The sequence below is a fragment of the Mobula hypostoma genome, chromosome 11 (genome assembly GCF_963921235.1).
Source record: "Mobula hypostoma chromosome 11, sMobHyp1.1, whole genome shotgun sequence".
NCBI lineage: Eukaryota > Metazoa > Chordata > Chondrichthyes > Myliobatiformes > Myliobatidae > Mobula > Mobula hypostoma.
Genome location: NC_086107.1, coordinates 98,966,623 through 98,993,584, shown reverse-complemented (window position 1 = coordinate 98,993,584; position 26,962 = coordinate 98,966,623). Strand labels below are relative to the sequence as shown.

The window sequence follows — 26,962 nt, the reverse complement described above, 5'->3', positions numbered from 1 at the left end:
GCAATGAAGGCCAATATTCCATTTGCCTTCTTGATAGCCTGCTGCACCTGCAAACCAACCTTTTGTGATTCATGCACAAGCCCTCCCAAGTCCTCTGCACAACAGCATGCTGCAATTTTTTTTCCATTTAAATAATAATCTGCTCTTTCCTTTTTCCTTCCAAGTGGATGATTTCGCATTTACCAACACTACTGCATCTCCCAGACCCTTGCCCACTCACTTAACCTATCTATATCTCTCTGCAGACTCTGTATCTTTGCTCAATTTGCTTTTCCACTCAATTTAGTATCATCAGCAAGCTTAGATACACTACACTTGGTCCCCTCTTCCAGATCGTTAATGTATATTGTGAACAGTTGCAGGCCCAGCACCAACCCCTGCGGCACACCATTCACCACTGATTGGGGAGGGGGAACGTCAAACGCCAACCAGAGAAACACCCATGTATCCCAACTCTCTGCTTTCTATTAGTTAACCAATCCTCTATCCATGCTAACACATCACCCCCGACTCTATGCATCCTTATCTTATGGATAAGTCTTTTATGTGGCACCTTATCGAATGCCTTCTGGAAATTAACAGACAAAGGAGTTTCTGTTTGTGTAGGATTAGGATGAAAGAAAAGGATTTTTTTTAATGCATCTGTTCGTGATTTGGAATGCACTAACTAAACATATTCAAAGTTCAAAGTAAATTTTATTATCAAAGTAGATGTATATCACCATAAACAGCCCTGAGATTCATTTTCTTGTGGGATACTCAATAGATCCATAGAGTAACAACCATAACAGAATCAATGTTGGGCATTCAACCGAGTGCAGAAGACAAAGAAAAACTGTGCAAATGCAAAAAGATGAAATATTAATGACAAATAACGAAGCAATAAATTTCAAGAACATGAGATGACGAGTCCTTGAAAGTGAGTCCATTGGTTGTGGGAACATTTCAGTGAGGATAATAACTTAGAAACAAAGAACTAGACAAAGTTGCAGGTCTCTGGTCACAGAGTATGGGATTGGGACTGAACTGGGCAGCTCCTTTGCCTGTGCTGGTTTACTGCAGCAGACAGATGTTCTTCCCTGCATGGAAGAGGGTACCCAGTTAAGTGCAAGGAAGTCAAGGCTGGTGCTGGCGAATGGGACAGGTATGGATTCTTGCAGAAGTTGCAGCATTTCTCGTGAATGCGGGAGAGTGCACTTCTTGGATGTGGGTTTACTGGTGAAGCAGCATGTTAGGTGATGACCGTAGTTTGCTCTCCAGTGGTCCATGATTTGACGTCTATTATCACATGTTTTTTCCACTCCGCTCCAGCTCATCAATCATTCATTGATTTGAAAGATGAAAGACTGTAGAAAATTGGAAAGCCAAAATAAAACTGATAATTCTGGAAGTACTTAGAACAGACCGCATCCTTCTTTTATATCTCACCATGCAAGTTCTACCCTGGTTTGTCCTCCCAAAGTGCCACACTTCACAATTGCCTGCATTAAATTCCATCTGCCATTTTTCAGCTGGTCCAGTTCCTGCTGTAAGCTTTGATAGTCTTTTTCACTGTCCACTACACCCCCAATCTAGGTGTCGTCCACAGATTTGTTGATCCAGTTTACTACATTATCAAACAACAGGAATTCTGCAGATGCTGGAAATTCAAGCAACACACATAAAAGTTGCTGGTGAATGCAGCAGGCCAGGCAGCATCTCTAGGAAGAGGTGCAGTCGACGTCTCAGGCCAAGACCCTTCGTGAGGATCCTGAAGGGTCTCGGCCTGAAACGTCGACTGCACCTCTTCCTAGAGATGCTGCCTGGCCTGCTGCGTTCACCAGCAACTTTTATGTGTGTTACTACATTATCATCCAGATTACTGATACAGGTGACAAACAATAATGGATCTAGCATCAATTCCTGCGCCGCGTCACCAGTGACAGACCTCCAGTCAGAGAGGCAACCATCTACTAATCACTCTCGGCTTGTCCCGTGAAGCATGTCTGAACTAATTTACTAACTCATCCTGAATGTCAAGTGATTGAACCTTTTTGACCAACCTCCCATGCGGGACATTGTCAAAGGCCTTGCTAAAGTCCATACCTCTGCTCGGGCCCCTGCAATTTCTGCACTAGTCTCCCTCAAGGTCCAAGGGAACACCTTGTCAGGCCTTGGGGATTTATCAAGCCTAATTTGCCTCAGGACAGTGAGCACCTCATCCTCTGTAATCTGTATACTGTCCATGACCTCCCTACTGTTTTGCCTCACCTCTGTAGACCCTGTGTCCATCTTCTGAGTAAATACAGATGCAAACAATCCATCTAAGATCTTTTTCAGCTCCCATGCTCAGCACCTCCTGCCTGTTCCCCTCACCATTGAAATCCCTATCACTGTAGTTCGCCTCTTCTCCCCACTTCCCTTCTGAGCCACACATGGATTCATCTGTGGCCTGGGTCTGAGTGGCTCTGGCCAAATTAGAACTTGGTAACAGCAAACAACAGGAATTCTGCAGATGCTGGAAATTCAAGCAACATACATCAAAGTTGCTGGTGAACGCAGCAGGCCAAGCAGCATCTATAGGAAGAGGTGCAGTCGATGTTTCAGGCCGAGACCCTTCGTCAGGACTAACCATTGGTAACAGCAAGCAAGTTATTGCAGAGTAAGTGCAGCTTCATGGCAGTGTAGCTGACACCTTCCATTACTTTGCATTGATAGAGAGCAGACTAATTCGGCATTAATTAGCTGAATTGCATACGTCCTGTTTTTAGTGAAAAGGATGTAATTGGACATTTTTCCAGAGCCTCTTTTTGAACTGTACTGGAATAGCTAAGCTACAGGTACATCAAATTTTGTAGCATGGGTCTTCAATATTACAGCTCGGATGTTGGATGCTATCTGGTCCTGTAAGATCTTGTCCCATATCCAGTGCTCTTGTCAGTTTTTTGACTTCATTTAGACTGAATCAAGTTAACTAAAGACTGCCTTTTGTGGTAGTGGGGAGCTCTCAGATCAGGCTGAGCATAGTTGTGAATGTTTCCACCTTCTCCCCACTATTGCTGAGGATGGGGATTCTTGCACAGGCTTGTAAGCACAGCCAGCTCCATCGCGGGCACTAGTCTCCCCACCATCGAGGACATCTTCAAAAGCCGATGACTCAAGAAGGTGGCATCCTTCATTAAGGACCCTTGCCATCCAGGGCATGCCCTGGCTACATCCCAGTCCATCACAGGCAAAGCCCTCGCCATCGTTGAGCACATTTATAAGGAACGCTGCCACAAGAAAATGGCATCCATCATTAACGATCCCCGCCATCCAGATCATGCTGTCTTCTCACTGCGGCTATCAGGAAGGAGTTTCAGGAGCTGTAGGTCCCACATCACCAGATTCAGAAACAGTTATTACCCTTCACCATCAGGCTCTTCAAGTCTGAACTGATTCCTCAACCTACGGACTCACTTTCACTCTACAACTCATGTTCTCAGTATTATTTATTCATTTATTATCTTGTCTTTACATAGTTTGTTGTCTTTTCCACATAGATTGTTTGTCAGTCTTTGTAGTTTTTAATTGATTCTATTCTATTTGTACTGTAAATGCCTGCAAGAAAATGAATCTCAGGGTTGTATATGGTGACATGTTCGTACTTTGATAATAAATTTACTTTGAACTTCAAACAACTTATGCTAACATCAGAGAGGAGGCACAGTTACCTGAAGATGCACTCTCAACGTGTTAGGAACAGCTTCTCCCTTCTGCCATCAGATTTAAGAACGGACCATAAACACTACCTCACATTTTTCTCTATTTTTGCATTACTTATTTTAAAATATTTCTCACTATGTGTTGCTCTGTACTGCTGCCACCAAACAACAAGTTTTGTGACGTGTGTCACCAATAATAAACCTGAATCTGTTTCTGATTCTGATCTGCCCTCTCCTATTAGTGGTTTAATTGTCTTCCACCACTCACAGCTAGATCTAATGGGACTGCAGAGCTTTGATCTGATCTATTGATTATGAAATTACTGTTTTTCCTTGTTGAGCGTGTGTATAGTCCTGCAGATTCACTAACCTTGCACCTCATTTCTAGGCGTACCTGACATTGTTCTCAGCATGTCTTTCTGTGCTTCCTCCTGCTGTGCCGTCACTCCACGACATGTTTGGGTAGACAGTCTCAGTGTGGGTGCGAGCATTATAAGGGAATGCTAATCAGGAAATACTGCTGCATGTAAACCTTCCAACTCAGCTGGAAGCTATGATCTTCCACTTGTTCCTGCCAGCAGGGCTTTTGGTATCGCTGCACTATACGCTTTAAGGTACCAGTGACCCGAGTTCAATTCCTACCACTGTCTGTAAGGAGCATCTACATTCTCCCCATAACCTCTTGGGTTTCCCCTAGGTGCTTTGGTTTCCTCCCGCAGTCCAAAAATATCCCTGGTTGGTAGGTTAATTGGTCATTGTTAATTGTTCTGTGATTAAATTGGGAGCTGCTGGGCGGTGTGGCTCGAAGGGCCGGAAGGGTCTATTCCCCGCTCTATCTCAATAAATAAATCAATCAATCCCACCGTAGCAGGGAATTCGCCCATTGTGAGCCATTCTAACCTAAATACCTTTGATCTAATGCACTGAGCAGGGATATTCGCCAGCTCTGACCCATCCCACCGAACGGAATGTTTGCACCTCTGCTCAATCCCACAGTGCAGAATCCTTGGATCTCTGCCTCATTGCAGTCCTTGGGAACCCTGGCATCTCTGGTCCTTCCATCTGACCTTTGTGCTTTTAAAGGGCCCATTACACTAGCGCTGCTGTGTTATCAGGAGCAATAAATCAGGGGTCCGAAGTCAGTCCCATGTGATCTGAAAATGTACAGGAGAAATGATTTGAAGTTACAGAACTGTGAAGTGACAATGCAATGGAAGGTGATTGCTAAACACAGGAAATGTGAGTAGAATGGGTTCACTGAACAGGCTCAGCAGGACCCTCATCATTAGAAGCGTTTATTATGTGAGATTTGGGTGGCGGGGTGAGGATATGTCTCTACCAAAGGAGGTGTAAGGTGTTTCTTCCCTCTGCTAACCTGCAGGTCATCCTTGGGCAAAGTGTAGCACCTGCTTAGCCCCCCCCCCCCCCGATCAGGGTCACAAAAAACCATGGGAGCGGGTGGGGGATGGTCATGTGTGGAGCTGGTGTATATCTCAAGTCCACTGATGCCAGGCAGACAATCTCTGAAGAGTATTGATAATGTGATAATGGCTGGGGTCACCTGTCTTGTAAAGACACTACCCAGAAGAAGACAATGGCAAACCACCTCTGTAGAAAAACTTACCAAGAACAATAATGGTCAAGACCATGATTACCCACATCGTACGACACAGCACATAATGAATGAATTATGTAAAATAGGTTCTTAGCTGCTCAGAGGTTTTAGTTGTATTGATATGGGTTGTATTTCAAATCTGAGACATGTTCAGTGTCTGTCCAATATTTTTAAATTCTTAAATGTTCAGCTTTAAAGTGTCATAACTGTCCAAAGAATCATCTAGTCATAGTGATTGACATAAATAACCAATGTGTGATGTGCCTGGGTTAAATTTACCTGCGCAGGATTAACCCTGTTTTGTTTCCTCTGCTCCCTGCAGCCTGGTTTGACTGCCTCGAAGCTGTCTCTTGGAAAGTCTGTTCCGTTGACCAAAGTGGTCCAGAACGACTCGTACACTGCTCCTCCACAACCTCCTCTCACCCTCACTCGCTCGGGACCTTCGACAAATGTGTCAAGAGCACCAGCCCTCGCGGCAGAGCCGGAACCAGCTGAAGATGTGAAGCCTCCAGAGGTACCCACCCCTCCTCAGTGCATCCAAGTCCAAGTACCTTGACGGTTAACACAGGCGTGGATCTCACCCGGCAATGACAGACAGCAAACTGCTGCAGTTCAGTTCCCGATGTGTGAGAATGGGAGTGATAGGGACTGGAAGTCTGGTGTCTGAATGGGGGAGGTGTTTCACAAAGCAGTTACCCAGTCTGTATCTGTGCTGTTTGGCTGCTCTCTTGTTATTACCTTTAGAAACTCTGCTTTCATGTTATTTTTGAATTCGCTCTTATACTGAGCCAATTTGTCTGTAACTCCCGGGTTTACCTCTTTAACATTTGTTAAGTGGCATAGTCGTGTGCTCGAGTTTCCAGCCTGCAGGATCAGCTCTCCAATGGAGAGGAATTCTGGAAAAATATAGCTGAGACAGCCGAAGTGATCTCATCAACTCCTGAGCTGGAAACTATTTGGTCACAAGCCCTTCGGCCAACTTACCCGTGCCAACTGAGTTGTCCACTTGAGCCAGACCCGTTTCCCATGTTGGTTTGCACTTCTGGGTACCATTGTGCCCATTGGAAAATTTATTCCATTTCCTTCCTCCCTGCACTTTCTAATTTGGCACAAGTGATGCCAAAAGGGGGTTGAAGTAAAACACACTCAAAATTTACCTGCGTTGAGAATTTCAACCATACTGGCCTATAAAAAATGGTTCTTCCTCACAGAACAACCAAATGCTACTGGCCCTGTTTCTCCTATCTAGAGGGCCAATACTCAGACTGCATTCTGTGTCTTTCGAGATCCCTGACCACAGTTTGGTGCTCACTGCCGCATTAGGGAATTAAACCACACTCCCCACTGTACCTCCTCCTCGATGGTAGCCATGGGAAGAGGGAATGTCCTGAGTGACGGAGGTCCATCAGATGCTTTGAGGCAACGCCATTTGAAGATTGGGGCAGCAAGGTAGCTTAGTGGTTAGCACAACACTTTACGATACAGGCGACCTGGGTTCGATTCCCGCCACTGTCTGTAAGGAGTTTGTACGTCCTCCCCGTGACCGTGTGGGTTTCTGGGTTTCCTCAGAGTGCTCCACTTTCCTCACACAGTCCAAAGGCATACCAGTTGGTAGGCTAATCGGTCATTGTAAACTGTCCCGTGATCAGGCGAGGGTTAGATTTGGGAATTGCTGGGTGGCTGGGAGGGCCTAGTCAGCACTGCATCTCAGTAAATGAATAAATAAATGTCTAATGCTTTATCTCTGGGCCTTCACTTCTTCTTTCAGCTCTGTGGCCGCTTGTTTTTGTTAAGTAGTGCTCTTGTGGCTTTGACGGGTAAATAGCCTTCCGCTCTCCCCTGCCCCTGATAGTGTTGCAGCAGCATATTTCCAGTCCCACTTCACTGGGGTGGTTGGGTGCACAGTCTCCCGTTCCCGGGTTGGGACCTGGTCTGGCGTTCCTGGGTTGTTGTCTGGTCTCTTCTCACGTCCCCCAGGGAGGTGTCCGATCCAGTCTCGCATCCCCGGAGAAGGGTCCAATCTCACTTTCACCTGGTTGGTTCACGGTCAATGCTACATCCACATCACCCCTGGGCATTGCAGCAGTTCAGTCCATCTCCTGCTCGTGTTTACTGTATGACCAGTAACCAGAGCTGAGGGCTCAAGCTATGCTGTGCACATGTTATTACCAGTGCAGTAAGTCTCTGCTCTCCTTCACAGCTAAATCTGAGCCCATTGGAAGGAACGAAAATGACTGTGAATAATCTCCATCCACGTGTGACTGAGGAGGATATAGTGGTGAGTCTGACTGGGCTCCATATCTAGATTTGATTTCTCCGAATGCAAGTGTGTCAGTCATTTACACTCTCCCCTGCTAACGCCTGGGGAAGGTGGTGGTGAGCTGCCAACGCCTGGGGAAGGTGGTGAGCTGCCAACGCCTGGGGAAGGTGGTGAGCTGCCAACGCGTGGGGAAGGTGGTGCTGAGCTGCCAACGCCTGGGGAAGGTGGTGATAAGCTGTCTCCTTGAGAACCACTGCAACCCTCCTGATGAAGGTGCTCCCACAGATTCATGGAGGAAGAGCTGTCTAACGCTGTTCTTGAAAAGGGTTTCATGGCAGAGACGGTGTGGGGATTTACAAAGGAAAGAGTGTCTGGTGTGTGAGTTAATGGCAATGAGTGCAGTCTGCCTCCACTTCCTGTTCCCTGGGCATGGAGCAGTGCTGGCAGATTGTGGACCTGCTCCATTCCCAGAGGGAGGGAATTATAGACAGCGCAGAATAATTCCTTGCATCTTGTAGTGCAGTTATTGCAGGAGCTGGTGTGTAGTTCGGTTCATGAGATGGAGCTGCCAGAGAGCCGTGAAGTGACTCTGGCCTTCGGTGCTGGTATAAATCACTGATTTTCAGCCCTCACTCTAGTTCCGACCAGGGTCTTTGCTCAAGAACAAAGCCGAGGGGGTGTGGTGGAGTAGCTGGTGCACGGAGGTGAGCACGGGTTCCAGGATTCACTCTTTGCTTTTCCTCCCATTTCTAGGAGTTGTTCTGTGTTTGTGGTGCTCTAAAGCGTGCCCGCCTCGTACACCCAGGAGTTGCAGAAGTCGTCTTCGTCAGAAAGGACGATGCCATCACGGCTTACAAGAAATACAACAACAGATGTTTAGATGGTAAACTGGCCGTTCCAGGCGCTGTTGTAAATCCTGTCCTGATGAAGTTTGGGCTGTAGTAACTGATGTTTGGGGCAGTTGTACTGGAATCCTTCCCTCCCTGTTCCCAGTGCTCCTTTCTTCCATGCCTCATACACCACCTCCTGTAGCATGGAGGCTCTGGACTGTTGTTTTCGGTGTCACAGTGGGCTGGTTGCAGCAAAATTGCACCCCCACCCCAGCACTGGGTCCCGACTATGTGTGTCTGATCTCGGTCCCTCTCCCATGGCAGGGAGGTCTTCACACCAATCGATTCTGTCTCAGTTCCCTTTGGCAATGTCAGTGCAGTTTGAGGATGGGGGAAAGGGTTTACAGGAAATACTGATGTGTTACAGAGACTGAGCAGGTTTCTCGAAGTGTTAGTGTTGCACGGAGATAAGGAAGGGTTGTGAAGGCATCCTAATGCTTTGTGGAGGGTGAGAAGGGTTTACTCCAAGTGGGGGGGGGGGGTGGTTTTGGATGGTAAGCGAAATCATGTTGATGCAGATGGGAGTGAACAGAGTGTTGATCCTCGCTTCTCCTCTCCTGGAGCTCCTGAGGCTTGTGGTGGAAACTTGGATCAGTCTAGGGTGGTGGGTGGGTTAGCCTTGAAACAGTGGGTTGGGGGAGTTTTGAAACTGCGCAGGGTTGTTTGGGAGTGGGGCGGCGGGGAGTTAAAACTTTCCGGGCATGAGTCTATTTGTTCTGGGAATTCTCACTGGACGTGCCCTTTCCCCTCCACAGGTCAGCCAATGAAATGCAACCTTCATGTGAATGGAAACGTCATCACTTCAGAGCAGCCAATCTTGTTGTAAGTTGGTTAGAGAAATACAACGTGTATACTGAGGTGTCTCCCCCATGTTCCAGTCCTCCTCCCCCGCCCACCCCACATTCCAGCTCCTGCCCTCCCCCACAAACCAGCTGAGCTCTGTCTACCAAGAGGACTCCTTCATCGCTGCTTCCTCCCTCCCCCCTCTGTCCTGGTAATGCATCAGCCCTAGCCTGTCTGCCAGTTGATCAGAGGGAATCCTGTAGATTTAATATATTTAGGCTTCCAACAGGCCTTTGACCTCATAGGCAGCCGGTGCATGGATTGAAAACTGGCAGTCATGTGGAAGACAAAAAGTTAGAATAAGGGTCTCAACTATTTATTCCTCTCCATAGATGTTGACTGACCTGCTGAGTTCCTCCAGCAATGTGTGTGTTGCAGCTAGAATAGTTGAGTCTTTTTCAGCCTGGGGGAGTGCCACTAGTGGAATGACCCAGGGATTGGCTCTTCTTCAGTTATTTGCTTCTACATTATTGACCTGGGGGAGGGAATGAAATGCAAGGTTTCCAACTTTGTCATTGATACACGATTGGGTGGAGGAGCGTGTGGTGACGAGGACATTTTGATTCTGAAATGGGATGTATGGATTAATTGAAGTGGAATTTAGTGTGGGGATGAATAACATCAGCACTCCATATCAAAATGGAGACTGGAAATGAGTGAGGTTAAGAGGGGATCCAGTTGTTCCAGTGAATGAATCACAAAAACTAGCAGCCAGGTCCAGCAAGTAGCTAAGGAGACAAATGGCATATTGGCCTTTATGGCAAAGGGATGGGAGTTTATGTTTAGGGAGATTTCATCATAGTTGTACAGGGTGTTGGTGAGGCCACACCTAGAATACTGTGCAGTTTTGGTCCCCTTAACTAAAAACGATAACAATAACACTGGACACAGTTGAGAGGAGGTTCACCAGGCTAATTCTTGAGTTGAGGTGGTTGTCCGAACAGGGGAAGGTACAGTTTGGGTCTGTGTTCCTCGAAGCTTAGAACAATGATAGGGCGATATTCAAACATAAAATTGTGAGAGGGTTTGAAATGGTTTCAGTAGTTGAGGGAAGCATAGGGGTCAGTAATTTAAAACAAAGAACTTGAGAAATTTCTTCCCTCAGACGGCCTTAAATCTGTAGAATTCCATGCCCAGTGTGGTGGAGGACAGCATCATTAGAAGTATTTAAGGTGGAGATGGATTAATATTTGAAAGTGCAAGGAATCGTGAGTTGTGGGAAACTGACACAGAAGATGAGGTCAGTGTAGATCAGCCACAGTCACACTGGATGGTCGGAGTCGCCTATTATTGCTCCTCCTGTCATGTGCACCAGGATTAAGCAAGGGTACCTCTGGAGAACCACCAGCGAGAGATTTAGCTACTGATTTTTACCTGGTGTCTCACCATTTGGAATGGTTCCTAATGATTTACAATTGAACTCCCTGAGTATGTTCACGTGCAGGGCTCTAAGGGTGTTCCTACTTGCTTAAGCCCATCACCGCTACTGGGGCGTATGCTGCCAACAGCAGCTCACTAGAGTCCTCCGTCCTGAGCCAGTGTTACAGCTTGTCCCCAGGTATAAGTAGCCCACCGATAGTCGTTCCTCTCCCAGGGATGAGGTTTTGGAGCGTCTGTTGGCTGTTCTGTAGCTCTGACTCTAGACCCATACCCAACCCTCCTTTCACAGCCCAGCTTGGGACTATCCATGGCAGATTTGAGGGGTATCCAGCAGTGTGGAATCTGTAGTGGGGTCGAGCCAGTGGGTAGGACGGGGGTAGATGACTACATGCTGTACTGAGACGTTTGGCTGGGTTGGGTGTGAGTTTTATCCACCATTCCCACTGCCTACACCAATTTCTGGACCTGGGGCAGTTTCTTTGTTTGCTTACAATAGAACTTGGCCCATAAATCTCACTCCCCAGCTTATTTCTCAGCAACTGATGGTCTCCACTGTCCCATCAACATTCCCCAGATTCTACCCCTTCACCTACACACTTGGGACCAAAAAACCCACACGTGTTTTTAAAGCGGAGCACCCAGAGGAAACCCATGTGGTTATGGAGATTGTGCGGACTGCACTGGAGGTCGAGATTGAACTGTGGTCTTCAGAGCTGTGAGACAGCGCTGCATTCAGACTCCTGGCTGCCCTAGTGCTGACGGGGAGCTGTTTACCTGTCAGGAAAAGGGTTTGCTCAGGAAGCCACCCTGGGGTGGTGCTCTCCCCAAAGCACATCCACAGGCTGCAAGCTGGTACGGTTTAATCATCACGTGTAGCAAGAAACAGTGCGAAGCTTGTCTTGCACACTGTTCATACAGATCAAATCATTCCACAGTGCATTGAGGTAGAACAAGGTAAAACAGTATCAATGCAGAATAAAGTGTAACAGCTGCAGAGGCCAGAGTCCATGTTATCATATAAGAGATCCATTCTAGCGTCTTATAACAGTAGGATAGAAGCCCTCCTTGAGCCTGCTGGTACGATTTTGTTTTACTGTATGTAGAAAGCAGTGGGAGGCTTTTCATCATCTCCTTCTTGGTGTCCGGTGGCTCTCCCTCCACCCATTTACAGCCTCCACGGTTGCCAGAGCTCAGTCCACATCTCCTTGTGATGAGTGATGCCGAGTGCTGCTATTCTACCGTGGGGCTTTCCAGAGGCAGAGTGGTTTCCCACACATTTATTGGGCTGATTTAGTCTTGGCAATATGAGCACCATCATGTGGAGGAGGGGCTGTTGAGGGTGGGGGTGGTGGGTGGAGAGGACAGGGGACTGAAACGCCAGGGTTGCCGATCGCTGATCACCTCCAACCTTTGCTGCAGGAGACTGAGCGACAGTCCAGTGGTGAAGAAGCCCGAGCTCCCCAGGGTCAAGCCCCGTCCATCCAACCAGCCTCCGGCAGAGGTTGACCCAGAGATCATCCTGAAAGCGCTCTTCAAATCCTCAGGACCTTCGACATCGGCCCATCCCACCGCGTTCAAGATCAAACTCTAACTTGCATCAGTGAGACCACCTTCAGACTCGACCACAGCCCAATTCCTCGGCCTTCGGCATCTTAATAGTTTCCTGACCTCCTTTAGGTCCCTTCCACCTGATGCTGTCGGGGCAGGTGGTGTTCAGTGGGCAGTAGCTGAGGTCCCCTCTGCCCCTGTCCGTCAGCACGCTGTCTCTTGACCTGCTCGGCCAGGCCAGTGAACTTGCCTCATTGGCCACCTGGTCTAAGTGCATTCCGGTGCTGGTGATACAGGTTGTTCCACAGACCGATCTGGTCACGATTGCTCATTTCACTCCTCTCTCTGGCAGAAGGTGGCTTGAGTGACGGAGATGAGGTGCTTTAACCTACTGCCCCAAGCCCATTCTCTCAGGAGCTTCGCTTCTCCCCACAGGGAACAGAGCTGAACCACGTTCCCGTGCTCCGAGCAGCCCCTCACCTTGTTATTCTCACACACCTTCCCCAAGGTTGACCAAGGAAAGGCAGCAGACTAGATCAGTGTCCCTGGCAGGAATAAACTGCATTCCCCACTTGTTTTATTGATCACCAATCCCTGTTTATGGTGTGTGTGCTCCGGGTACTAATATAATGAGACTGGCTTCTCACCGACTGCATGTTCATCATGTCCTTTGCTTTCCGCAGTTTAAATCACAAGCCCAGGCCTGGCAGGAGCTGGTTTGCACCCTCTGCCCGGCCCGCGAGGGCTGTGGTTCCAGGTGTTGCTGAGGGCATTCACAAGCAGTGGAATAGAGCCAGTTGGGGCAAAGACTCGGCTGTCACCGCTGCCTCTCCCACTCTCACTGCATCTCTCCATGCAGCTGCCAGCAGCTTTGCCGACTCAGAATTACATTTGAGATTCTACATGACCCACCCTGGAGAATTTCTCCAGATTAGTCGAGGTGTATGTCTCCTGTGTTTGTTTGGGCTGCTGTCTCCCTGCACCATGAGGAACCTGGACTGCTACAGAGGTGAACTGCCAGGTACACTGATACCTGGCACTCAAACAACAGGCCTCAGCAGGAGAGCTGGCTTGCCCAGAACCTCCTGCATTTAATAAATGTGGTTAAAGTATTTGATCATCTCAGTTAATAAGTTCTTCGGCCTCTCGTTCAAGAAGTGGAAGAATTTCACAGCCTAATGAGTGACCTTGTGAGCGATAAAGGATCTAGATCAGAAATATTTTGCAGATACAAGGTCACATTGTGTTTAAAAGGAAAATGTGTTCAGTTGCTTGTGGTTTGCAGACAGATGTCACTGATGGGTTGTCCATCTAGGGCAGGGGTTCTCTACCTTTTTTATGCCATGAACCAAAGCCATTAAGCAAGCAATCCATGGACATCAGGTTGCGAACCCCTGGTCTAGAGTGAATCAGCCCATGTCTGCAAGGATGAGTAGATCGTGTTAAAGAATTATAACAAAGTGAGTAAGTCCTCCCCTATTTGATTAGAATAATTCTATCATTCTGTCTTTTTAAAATATTCTTGAAGTTTTTGCCCCTTTCTCTTTGCTGTGGGGAGTTTTACTCCCAGGGACTGGCAACAGGAGCAGAGGGACGTGGACCTCTAGCTCTGTGCATTTGGCAGGTTCCTCAATTTCCAGACCTTTCCTAGATCGTTTCTGTAGAGTAAATTCCTGTTTGTGTTGTTTTTAGCTGTAAGTCGACGTGACTGGGTGATCATTTAGGGATTATATAGAGGAGGAGGGTGTAATTTTTATTTACGGTTGAAGTGTGTGAGCGTCAGTGAACCTCAGTGTGATTTTGTGTGCCAGTGCAAGGGACGCAGCTGGGCTTTGAGGCAATGCTGCTGAACAGGTTGGTGCCGAGCATCACTCAGTTTGTGTGGAAAGAGCATGGGATCTATTGTGATAATAACCTGAATACTGACTGAACCATAGTCAGAATGAGATGCAGGCCCCTACTTGTGTTGGTTGATTCATTGTTGAGGAAGAATCAATGGGAAGACTCAAATTCTAAATGCTTCTGATGTATTGCTGACTGGTTAAAATGTGCCTATTATCTGCACATTCACTGTGATCAGAAAGGGGAAGATAAGGGGGATGTGTGGAAGAGAGCTTTTTTTCCTAATAAATCAGTGGTAACTGTATGGTTCCCTTTGGGAATGGATTAGGCCAAAAGAACAGACCTGTAACCCTGTCCCAACAACTACACATTGTTTTTGCTCCAGCTGTAGCCAGGGTCTGCCCCCCCACCCCTCACTCTGTTTTTCTGGGCGGTTCTGGCTGCCTGCTGTGTTATCCGTGCTGGAGAGCAGCTGCTCAGAGACTAATGGAGCTTAGATTGGTGCTGAGAAGTCCTCTTTTCCAGTACCAAGACGGGCCACGGTCTCACTCAAACCATAAAAGGAGATACGTCATCCACTGAAGTCCAACCACTCGCCATGTGTGGAGTCAGCCTTGGCACAGGGATATCTTGATGTGCTGGATGATTAATGTGAATGTTTTGCAGCCATGGTGTCCTATCCACCTAGACCATCTTGTTGCACCCCCGATAGTTTTCCAATAAAACCTGGAGCTGCCTACCAACCGTAACCATGGATATGTTCCACTTGGGGCGGGTGAAGTTGGTTGAAATGTACTTTTGATTTTTTTTTAAGAAGTAAAGCCTCCAGGAACACTTGGTTTAGCTGGAGATGTGCATTAAACCCACAGATTTTGTTGTCAGTGCCCAGTCGGGTTGAGCTGTGCCTCACCTTTCTAAGTGTGCTCCTGTCCTCTGCTCTACGTGAGGTGCATGTATGTGGATTACCTGAGACTCACAGTCTGCTCACAGGTGCTCCAGATGCTGTGGTGCTGAACTTGTGTGTCGACTCAGGAAAGGTACTGTAACTCGAGATCGGGTCAAGGGATATAATTTGGGCTTGGTTATGGTCTGAGGCGGGCTCCCATGTTCTGGATGCAGAATAAAGGCAGCTGCGGGTGAACACAGGCAGATCCGCACCCCTTGTAACACCAGGGACGGTGCTGTCACCATTTTGACATGCGCACAATCTCGTGTCGTTATTGCCTGGACAGTGGCCTTTGTAAGCAGGTTTGGCGTTTGACCATTTTAAACTGTGCTTTGTGCACCTGTCAAAGACCATGTCTGATACAGACCAGCACTGGGCGTCAGACAGGTTGTGTAAATACGTTTACCTTAAACAGTGTGTTCTGTTCCTCATTTACAATACAACTAAATAGATATTGTACAGAAAATACTTGTCCGTTGTCTTTCTTTCATACAGCATTAAACGTTAAAGGTACACAACGTATTGTTTGTAAAGTTGTGCAGCACACACAGCCCGCCTGCTGAGCAACGTTAACCAGCTACCTGGTAACTTGATCTGATCCAGATCTGCTCAGCATTCCCTCTGCCTTTACCTGCCTCTACAGAATAGAGCTAATCTCAGTAAAACACGCACACACACACACATACATTCACCCCTACCTCAATCCCCAATCAAAACAAAAATCAAATTCAAATCACATGTTATTTGGTTTTCTATTCCCTGGAAGTTTTGTGGGAGCTGTGTGCAAATTGGCTGACTGGTTCTCCACAACACTTTACTGGCTGTAGACCAGTTCAGGACATTTTGCAAGGAAATGAAAGATAAAATCAGTACAAATCTTCACATTATTTCTTGTTGCTGTTCCTTGTACACAGGCCTCAGTATCTCAGCCCAATGATTATGCCTGGTTCATTAAAAGAATTACTCAGTGACACCCTAATGTTCCTTTCCCAGCAGCCCAGCCAAATACTCCATTTTCAGAACGTATCCAGTTCCATTTTCAGCTTGGCCGTTGATCGTCTTCACTGACCCTTCATGAAGACCGGATCACGGCATCAAAAAACTCCGACCATCTGCCCATGGCTAAAGACAGCAAACCTGCCCCCTCCTGTGGTGGAGATGCTTATAAATTCTCACCAGTCTTCCAGCAGCGGTCAGCATAATGCTTTACAGCACCAACAATCAGCGTTCAATTTCTGCCGCTGTCTATAAGGAGTTTGTGTGTTCTCCTTGTGACCATGTGGGACTTTTCCAGGTGCTCCAGTTTCATCCTGCATTCCTGAAACATGGATAAGGCCCATAAGTTGTGGGCCTGCTATGTTGGCACCAGAGGTGGGGTAACGTGAGCTGTCCCTCAGCATATCATTGGCCTGTTGGTCATCGATGTAAACGACACAGTTCACACTATGTTTTCATGTATACATGACAAATAAAGCTAAACTTCCAATATTTTGAATATTTTTATTGAAATAATGGATCAGTGACTCCTTCAAACTGAGCATGAAAGTTCCTGAAATCCACATTCTGGATGCAATATCTGCAATGCACTAATAATCTCGTGCACTATCTATGCTTTCCCTAGGGCGTCGGTCAGTGTGTTGGTCAGTGACTCCTATTATACACTGGTAATACTGTCAAATTCCTCTGCTCACTAAAGGGCCAAGGTATAACCTCGATTTCCCATCGGGACAATCCTTCTGATCTCATAATGGAAAGCAGAGACATGGCTGATATTTAGTAATTACTGAATATTGTGATTGGAGTTTGACCAGTTGATCCAAGGGCACCATGGTAGCGTAGCATGATGCTATTCCAGCACCGTCCATAAGAAGTTGTTACATTCTCTCCATAACCGCATGGGTTTCCTTCCACGGTCCAAAGACGTACTGGTTGATAGGTTAATTGGTTATTGTAAATTGTCCTGTGATTAAACGGGTGGGTTCCTGGGCATTGCAGCTCTTTGGGCTGGGAGTGCTTGTTATGCACTGTATCTCTAAATAACTGAGTTCCCCACATTGGGTTATGAGGATTTTACATCTGCCGCCAGCATTTCAAAAGTTGCTGAGCTGTGGGCTGGGGTTTAGCTAAGAGAGGGCTCCTGTCCAGAATGGGGATGCCATGCTCCGTTAAAGCAGCTTTGCACCTTGTCTGCTGGTGTGGCTTGATTCTGGGATGACGGATGAATGCTATCCGTCAGCCAAATTACCCTTCGAGACAGCAGTCTTGGTTTGACTCATCAGGTGCAGATCCAAGTACCTTTCTGGCTCTATCACCCTCCTGCATAAATTCCTGTGTAGAACATGGGCCAAATTCGAGCCACGCACTGGTCAGAATTCCATCCCCTTGGTCTGCTCCACCTTGCCGGTGATCTTACACAGAACTTCATGCGTGCAATTGATGTCCAGTAAAGGAGTGTTGTGGTGTAAGGGGTGAAATAAGAGGATAGATCTTTGTTTAGTATGAGGGGTCTTTGCCCAGGGCTTGAACCTCTTGGGGACTGAAAGCAGGAATTCACCACCTCTGAGAAATGGTCTTGGTGTCAGTGTCAGTTCTCGCACAGGACTAGATAGGTTTGTCCTGTGTGATCCAACGCTGCAGGGGAATAGGTAGGTCTGTTGGTGGCAGAAGAAGCTGAAGATGCTGGAATCTGGAGCAATACACAAGATGCTGGAAGAACTCGGCAGGTCAGCAGTGTTGGGACATCTTCAAACGGTAGTATCAATCATTAAGGACCCTCACCATCCAGGACATGCCATCTTGTTCCTGCCATCAGGTAGGAAGTAAAGGAATCTGAGCACCGGCACCCGAAGTTTCAGGAACAACTTCTCCCCCCACCATCAGATTTCTGAATGGTTCACGAGCATTACCTCAATTCTTTTTTTTTTGCACTATTTATTTATTATAACTTAGTTTTCTTTCCGTGTCTTGCTGCCACAAAACAAGAACTTTAATGACATATATCAGTGATAATAAACCCGATTCTGATATGTTTGGGGGGGGGCGGGGGGTAATATATAGTCGATGTTTCAGATCGAGACCCTGCAACTGGACAGGTGAAAATTAGGGTGGTGCGGAACCAGGCAGCTGAAAGTTGGGAGAGCTTGTAGCTGGGACTGGGTGGGGACTGGATGGAGATGAGCAGTCCAGATGAAGGGTTTTGACTTTCCCATTTCCCTCCACGGATGCTGCCTGACGCAGCACGTTCCTCCAGCATCTTGTAGATAGGTCGGGTTCTGATATCGATGTGAGTTCGGAGCTGTGAAGAGATGCTTCGGGTGGTCTGGCACAGGATCATAGATACTGGACGTGTCCAACTGCCTGTGGCTGGCAGAGAACAGCGACCAGCCTGATCCCATTTCCAGCAGCCTTGCTTTGACACATCCAGGTACCTGCCTTTTCCCACCCTGTTCCACACGCCCGGGAACTGGACAGAAGTGTTCCGACCCTCGGGACTCCGGCAGTGGTCCTGCAAAGTGGAGGGAGGGACGGTGGGAGACAGAATTCCCTCCTCGTCCCTTCCCATCCCCTCCCTCCCTCCCTCGTTACCACTGCGCAGGCGCGGTGCCGCGCGTTGCATCCTGGTCGTATGATGGCGCCGCGCCGTGAGGGAGTCGGCGGAGCGGAGTCGGCGGGTTTCTCAGGTACCGAGGGGTCGGTGTCGGGGGAGACCCAGGGAACCGGGAGGGGCAGGGGGTGATGCGGCCCGGACTGACTTCCATCTTCCCCGCCAGAGATCCCCGTGAGGTTCGCGGACAAGAGCCCGGTCTCCCGCCGCCTCCTGGTGAAGCCGCACCGGGCCCGTGAACCTGCTGCCGCCCGGCCTCAGAACCGGACACTCTTCGTGCTCAACGTGCCGCCCTACTGCACCCAGGTACCGGGGGAGTGGGTGGAATGGAGGGACGGGAGGCGGGGGCGAGGTGGATGGTGGTGTGGGGTAAGGGGAGACGTGGGGTGGGATGGAGGGACGGGAGGGCGAGGTGGATGGTGGTGAGGGGTAAGGGGAGACGTGGGGTGGGATGGAGGGACGGGAGGCGAGGGTGTGGGGATGGGAGACGTGGGGTGGGATGGAGGGACGGGAGGGTGAGGTGGATGGTGGTGAGGGGTAAGGGGAGACGTGGGGTGGGATGGAGGAACGGGAGGGCGAGGTGGATGGTGGTGTGGGGTGGGGTAAGGGGAGACGTGGGGTGGGATGGAGGGTCGGGAGGTAGGGGCGAGGTGGACGAGGGTGTGGGGTAAGGGGAGACGAGGGGTGGGATGGAGGGACGGGAGGGCGAGGTGGATGGTGGTGAGGGGTAAGGGGAGACGTGGGGTGGGATGGAGGAACGGGAGGGCAAGGTGGATGGTGGTGACGGGTAAGGGGAGACGAGGGGTGGGATGGAGGGATGGGAGGGCGAGGTGGATGGTGGTGAGGGATAAGGGGAGACGTGGGGTGGGATGGAGGGACGGGAGGGCGAGGTGGATGGTGGTGAGGGGTAAGGGGAGACGAGGGGTGGGATGGAGGGATGGGAGGGCGAGGTGGGTGGTGGTGAGGGATAAGGGGAGACGTGGGGTGGGATGGAGGGACGGGCGGGCGAGGTGGATGGTGGTGAGGGGTAAGGGGAGACGTGGGGTGGGATGGAGGAATGGGAGGGCAAGGTGGATGGTTGTGTGGGGTAAGGGGAGACGAGGGGTGGGATGGAGGGATGGGAGGGCGAGGTGGATGGTGGTGAGGGGTAAGGGGAGACCTGGGGTGGGATGAGGGTCAGGAGGCGGGGGTGAGGGGTAAGGGGAGACGTGGGGTGGGATGGAGGGACGGGAGGTGGGGGTACGGTCGACAGTGGTGGGGGTAAGGGGGGACGAGGGGTGGAATCCCGTGAGAGGAGAGGAGGGTGCAGGGGAAAGCGGAGGAGATCGAACCGCGCATAACGGTTCGGGAGGAGCGGGAACGGCCTCTCAGCCTCTTGTAGCTGCTCCACCATGTGACAGTCCAATCCAGCTGAATCCCCGCCCTCCCTCTGGGAAACTTTTAGCCCTTCACTTACAAGAATCAGTCCTCTTACAAATGTATGTATTCAGCGGTTTTATTAATGGTACTACTTGCAGAAGAGAACCCTGAAAGCTCTCAGTAAGAGAGAAGTTCACCTCATCTCTGTCCAAAGCAGCTGACCTCTTGATTCTTCCACCAGATACCTCAACAGTATCTTGTGTTTCAATCAAGTCCCCTCTCACCTGCTCTGTACTCCAGTGATGTAATCTGCTCTGTCCAATCTTTGTATATGAGATTATGCATCCCACTACTGATCATGTAAATCTTCCCTCACTTTGGTTTTTTTTTGGTTTGTGTTTTTTTTTCATTTTTCCTTTTATCATGGTTAACTATATAGTTTGGGAGATCTATTATACTTGTATTATCTGTAGTTTTTACTTGTCAATTACCAATAATGTAATCCCAATCTTTTTGTATTAGTACTGTTATTATGTTTATGAACTTGAAAATTAATAGAATGATTATAAAAGGAAATCTTCCCTCACTGGTAATGAGCCCTGGACACTGAGGTGAGGGTGCCAGCTGGTTGCAGGCCTTGAGCCCTCGAAATAGGGATGAAAGTGAGGGTCAGCATTCTAGGCGTTGGAGTCTTGGAGGGAGGTTGGGCAGACAAAAGGGATTTGCTGTCCTCTTACTACCACAAAAATCTGTTCCTTGGAGTATTTTTAAATATTAGTTTAGCAATGCTGAATCTGCCTGAAGTTTTTGTCCCTTTCTGTTGGGTACTAGGAGAGCCTGCACAGGCTCTTTTCACAATGCGGTGCCATCGCGTCAGTGGAACTGCAAGACAGACCAGGCCCAGGAACCAAACCTGAGGCAAAGAAATCAAAGTTCTTCTCCAGGAAACCTGCGGAGGTAATGCTTCAGTGTCTGGTGTGATTATCATTACAAGCCAGAGTTCTTTGGAACGTGGTGAACTAAAAGACCGTAAGGGGGAGCTGGGAATCATTGCTTGGGTGGCCTGAAAGGAGTTGACTTCAGATCAGAGAGTCGTGAGTGAGTTTCTCTTTACACAATGACCACTGACTGTCTTTGGCATTAATAAAAGATGTGTGTGAGCATGGGAGTGGTGTCGTTGGGTAACTCGTGGGATCTCAACTGTCAGTGAACATTCTGTATAACCATCATAGGTCAAGTGAAGTTTTGGTTTGCTGTTTGCCTTGGGAGCAGCCTGCCCTGTGACAGTGCAGTAATGATAACATGTTCCAGAGTTTCACTATCCTCCCCCTTCCGCTGTGCACCCTGAATTCTCCATCTACAATAGCCTTCTCCTTAGTGAATACAGGTGAAAAGTGTTTGTTTAGAGCTGATCTGTGTCCTGTATACACACAGGTCGTTGTGTTGGTTCCTTATGGGACCTCATTCCCCTTAATATACAGAAAAATGCTTTTGAATTTTTCCATAGTGTTGTCTGCCAGAAATATTACGTGCCCCCTCCCCCCCGCCCGTGCTCTCCTAATCTTTCTTTTCCCTACTGTTCTGCTCCACCCCGACACTTGAGGTGCATCCCCTGTTTCCAAATCTAGATCCCTGACATCAGATTTGCCGTGCTTGTGTTCCAGTGTCCGGGAACACGTTGTCCCTGAACTCTCGTTCACTTCAAAATGATTCACTACTCCGATGTTGACCTGTCTTCAAAGTAACTCCTCCCTGTCTACTTTTGCCAAGTTCTGTCTGGTTTAGAAACTGGTCTTCCTCCAATTCAGGACCTTAGTCTCTGGACCACCATCTTCTCTTTCCATAACAACCTTGAAACATGCAAAGTTATGGTTATTGTCTCCAAAATGTTCTCCCACTGATACTTTAGCCACTAATAATACCATAAGACATGGGAGCAAAATTCAGCCAATCAGCCCATCTAGTCTGCTCTGCCATTTCATTATGTCTGATCCATTTCCCTCTCAACCCCAATCTCCTGTCTTCTCCCTGTACCGTTCCATGCCCTGACTTACCAAGACCCTATCAACCTCTGGTTAAATACACCCAATGACTCGGCCTCCACAGCTGCCTGTGGCAATGAGATTCACCGCCTCATTTCTGCAATTCTCTGAGTCTGGGTCCAAAACTGCCCCTCTACATACAGTCACATAAGGCTCCCTGGGTGCATTTTTAATTTTTTTTCCCTCCAATATTAAATGGAATCACTTTTAGACACCTTGCACACTAATACTGGGGGAGAAAGTTTCCTGCTGCAACCCTTGTGTGAAGAGAGCGTGTCCCAGGTGGTGAGGGTCCTCAATGATGAGCGCTGTTGTCTTCACCACCACCTACTGACGAAGGGGAGAGGAGTACATAGAGTCAAGTACTTGGTACAGTCAGTTATGGTGATGGGACCGACAGGACTACCTGGCTTCCGATTGCGTCTCTATGAGCCAGAGTGGCCGTGTTCTGCAACCCGTGTGCTGGACGCTGCCCCTCGCGGTGGTGCCTAACCTCCGTCTTTGCTGCAGGGCTTCCAGGTGGCCTACGTCGTGTTTCAGAAACCAGCCGGGATGATGTCTGCCCTGAAAGTCCAAGAGCCTTGGGTCCTGTCTCCGAAGGAGCACCCCATCAGATCAGGCCTTCAGAGTGAGTACCCCGGGTGGGGTCGCTAACCGTGACGGCAGAGTGATGCTGGGGCGAGGTAGGAAGCAGCCCCTGCGGGGGTGGGGGAGTACGTAATCCTGGGGTGGTGGGCAAAGGAGGGGGTTTTGGAACCACTGTGCCAGTGTAACCCCTGTTGATTGGGAACCCAGGCTGGCTGCGTCTGCTCCTGAATTCCAGTCCCGTTTCTTCCCCAGAGTGGATCCAGGAATACTCATCCGGCATCGTCGACCCTGAGGCACTACAGAGCGACATTGATGAGTTCATGAAGCAACACGACAAGCGGGTGGCAGAGGTAAGTGCGGCAGGGGGGGGGACGCTGTCTGTCACAGGCGGGAGAGCTGGGTGCCGAGGGTGGGTCTCGGGGTGGGGGACGCTGTCTGTCACAGGCGGGAGAGCTGGGTGCCGAGGGTGGGTCTCGGGGTGGGGGACGCTGTCTGTCACAGGCGGGAGAGCTGGGTGCCGAGGGTGGGTCTCGGGGTGGGGGACGCTGTCTGTCACTGGCGGGAGAGCTGGGTGCCGAGGGTGGGTCTCGGGGTGGGGGACGCTGCCTGTCACAGGCGGGAGAGCTGGGTGCCGGGGGTGGGGGACGCTGTCTGTCACTGGCGGGAGAGCTGGGTGCCGGGGGTGGGGGACGCTGTCTGTCACTGGCGGGAGAGCTGGGTGCCGGGGGTGTGGGTTGGCTAGTCTTGCGTGTGGCAGATGAGCAGATCTGCCTCGGGTTGTGGGGAGGGGTGGCCATGTGGTTTATTGGGGAGAAGATGGTCTGGGGAGGGTCAGTGGGCAGGGTGGGTATGAGCATGGGCACGCAGTGGAGTAGGTGGGTGGCTGCAACATGGTTCATGGGATTGGGTGGAGTGTGGTTCCTGATGGTTAGATGTGGGGGAGCCTGGCGGGTGCGATTGGACAGTGGGGTAGATGCTGTGGTTGGATGGTGAGTCACTGAGTGGGTGGGTGTGGTGGGGATGGTGGGTTACAAGCCAGGGCCTCTCACGCCCCTCGTTCCACTCGCAGCTGGAGGCCGTCGCCGAGGCCGAGGACGGGGTCCCGGACGAGGAGGGCTGGGTGAAGGTGACCAGGAAGGGCCGTCGGCCTGGTGTTCCCCGGACCGAGGCACACAGCCTGCAGGCGATCCAGCGGGAGAAACGCAAGCGAGCTCAGAAAGAGCTGCTCAACTTCTACAGCTGGCAGCGAAAGGACGCCAAGCGAGAGCGTGAGTCTGACAGTGGGCTCTGTGTGCGGGGGGGGGTGCAATTGCTGACCTAGGCGTGGCCCATAGAGGCTCCTGCTGTGGGGAGGGGGGTTACTTCTGTTTCGACTCCGGGATGGGGTGGTGGGCAAGTGTAACGGGGGAGGAGTGCTCTCCAGTGAGAGTTCTCACTCCATCACAACCAGGACCTACAGACGAGTGTCTCTGATTTCCCCCACCGAGGTCTCTTGTCTTATTGAATCACAGAGTACTACAACACAGAAACAAGCGCTTTGACCCATCTAACTTGTGTCAGCCTGATCTGCCTAGACCCATCCATCTGCACCCCGACCAAGTCCCTCCATGCCCCTCTCATCCTTGTGTCCATCCAAACTTCTCATAAATGTTACAAATGAACTCGCGTCTAGTTCTGTTGGTGGCTTATTCCACACTCGCTTCCTCCTGAGTGAAGAAGCTCCCTCTCAGATTCTCTTTAAACATTTCACCTTTCATTAAACCTGTGGCTTCCAGTTCGAGTCTCAGCCTGCCTGTACTTAACTTTGTATTATGGCCCTTCGTTGGTCTGGATGTTACGTCCCAGCTGTCTACATGATACACAAGCCAGGGCAGTGTGATACGGAGAGCAAGCTGTTGCCTATACAGCAGGCCCACCCCCTCCATGCAGCTGATGAGTCCAAATGAAAGGCAGAGACCGATGCAGTTTGGCACCCGTGTCTGCAGAAATTACCGGTCAGCTCCGGACTTTTCCCTTGGTGTTTACTCCTGAAGCCTTCCCCCATGAGCAAGGCAGCGGAGGTTTGAGATCGGAGTTTTCTTTCTCCTAGATGAGCTGCCAACCCTGCTTGACGAGCCCCATCTGCCCGAAACGACTGGTTTTAAGGTGCCAGTAACCCACCTTTGCCCCTTCTCCTGTCAGTGGAAATGGTTCCGCTGGGCTTAGTAGCTAAATCACGTGAAGCCCAGGAGCTGGACTCGGTTGTCAGAAGCTATTTGGGACACACTGTATTGGGAGCATTTAATAGGCAGCGGGAGCTAATTTAGTGCACCTCCATGAGATATCCGCTCATCTCCTGCCCCCTGGGGAGTTTTCCCTTCCTCCCTGACATCACTGTCTTCCCCTCCCCTCTCCATCTTCGGGCATCTCTGATCCTCCCCCAGCTCAGCCTCTGCCGTTCTCTTTGCAGATATCGCCCAGCTTCGGAAGAAGTTTGAAGAGGATAAGCAGAGGATTGCTGTGATGAGGGCCGAGCGGAAGTTCAAGCCTTACTGAAATCCGGTCGGGGCGGGGGCCGGCGGGGGAGGGAGTGGGATTCGGGTCGACAGCGAGGCTGCAGCAATGAGGAAGGGCTTCAGAGAGGGTTCTTCCCTCGTGCTCGGTCCTGGGTCCACAACAGCTCGGGACTATAACTGGGCGTAGCTATTTGCGACTGGCCAGGACCTTGGGGTGGGTGACAGGGGCCGGGGCTTTATCACGTTACTCTGGTAACTGGACCCGTGGTGAGTGAACCAGAGATGATATTTTCAGCTGGCAGAACAGTGAATGAGCTCATCCAGTCACAAGTCAGTGGGCACCTTGTGCCCTGGGGGTGCCGTCCGCTGGGTATGGCAGAGGAACAGAAAAGGCTGGATGCACACCTGGTCAGGTGGCACCTGTGGAAAGAGATCCAGAGTTTAAGGCCGCCGTTCTTTGTAACTGGAACTTGCACATTGACTGCACACATCGCTGATCTGAATGTGTATGTTCCCTACAGAACCCCGCTATATAAAAGTCTATTACTAACTGCGAAATCTAAGATTTTATTAAATGATGACATTGTCAAGTTTTGACAGGAAGTCCTGAGGTGCCATGATTTAAAATTAAAAAGTAATAGGAACGAGAGATAAATTTCCTGCAGCTCAGTTTTTGCGTAAGCTTGGATCTTGTCCATGTTATCGAACCACTTCAACATCTTGTCCTCGCCAAAGCTCCCAGTCCAGGGGTTAAGTCTCACTGCCCAAGCGTTCCTCAGTATGCAGGTGGTTGAGCTGCTGGATCAAATTCTCCGGGACCAATCTGTCGTTCCCCGAAACAACCTTGCTGCGGTCAAATGTAGGTGAATGGTACAGATATTCGCAGGGTTCTTTGAGCGAATAATGAGAAAAGCTGAGGCCTCTCACAGTAATTCACCTGTTTGTCACTGCGGCCGTGAATCAGTTCACTTCACTGACTTCTCCCGTTGCAGTCCGTTCAGGTGGTGCAGAGGAGGAGGCTGATTTTCACACTATTTATTGAACCTGGAGCGTTTTAACTTCATACCTGGAAACGTGTTTCAGATTTTCTAAGATATTTGTAAATAAACAGCCAGTATCATAAACACCGTGTCCTGTGTTGGTCATTTGGAAACAAGAAAGATAATTGAGAGGTAAAGGCACAAGAAGTGGAGAAGGTGGAATCCAGAGCAAAAAAAACAAACTGCTGGGGTGGTGGGGTCAGTGGGTCAAGCAGGGTGGTGTTGGTGGGAGAGTGGGTGACATTTCAGGTGGAGACCGTGCATCAGGGCAGGGAATTCAGAGGGGAAAGGGAGGGTGTGAGATGATGGGCAGGTGGAGCCCAGGTTTGGGAGGGTAGGAAGGAAAGGGATAACCTTGGGCAAATGGGGAAGGGATAAGGGATGTTAAGAGTAAAGAGAAGGTGGTTGGGAATGTGGATAATATGCAGATGGACTAGGGTCATGAATCTGGTAACGGGGAAATGGTGAACAGAGAAACAGAGGCTCCGGGTGAACTGATGGGAGTGGGTAACCTGAAATCAGAGAATTCATTCTGTATACCATTTGGTTGCCTCCACCTGCTGATCTTCTCCCACCCCACCTCACCTGGTTCTGTCTCTTTCTATCACCTGTCTTCCCTCTGCACTGCTAATGCAGGGACTCCACAGAAAAATATTGACCATCACAGCTGTTGCCTGACTCAGTGAGTTTTTGACTGAGGGGTGAAGGCAGTGTGGACAGCCACGCTCCAGCCTCTGAGGGTAATGGTGAAACGTCTTAGACCTCTTAAAATGAAGTGGAATGGTCTAAGAAAGGGAGAATGTCTCAGTCACTGACTTAACCCAGTG

At 49.5% G+C, this 26,962-nt stretch overlaps 2 protein-coding genes across 2 annotated transcripts in view; both read left to right on the top strand.

Annotated features, from left to right (window-relative positions):
* poldip3 (polymerase (DNA-directed), delta interacting protein 3) overlaps positions 1–15,541 on the top strand; it is a 33,856-nt gene extending 18,315 nt beyond the window's left edge. The window contains exons 5-9 of the mRNA XM_063062622.1: positions 5,621–5,812; positions 7,499–7,576; positions 8,312–8,441; positions 9,204–9,270; positions 12,091–15,541. Of these exons, the coding sequence (XP_062918692.1) occupies positions 5,621–5,812; positions 7,499–7,576; positions 8,312–8,441; positions 9,204–9,270; positions 12,091–12,262 (639 nt within the window). The 3' untranslated portion in view covers positions 12,263–15,541. The remainder of the gene's footprint in view (positions 1–5,620; positions 5,813–7,498; positions 7,577–8,311; positions 8,442–9,203; positions 9,271–12,090) is intronic.
* Positions 15,542–18,609: 3,068 nt separating this feature from the next.
* Positions 18,610–26,204, top strand: rrp7a (ribosomal RNA processing 7 homolog A). Its single transcript, XM_063063349.1, has 7 exons — positions 18,610–18,687; positions 18,778–18,917; positions 20,802–20,927; positions 22,523–22,640; positions 22,853–22,950; positions 23,670–23,868; positions 25,050–26,204. Exons 1-7 carry the CDS (start codon positions 18,633–18,635, stop codon positions 25,133–25,135), a joined length of 822 nt encoding a protein of 273 aa, XP_062919419.1. The 5' UTR covers positions 18,610–18,632; the 3' UTR covers positions 25,136–26,204.
* The last annotated feature ends 758 nt before the right edge of the window (positions 26,205–26,962 follow it).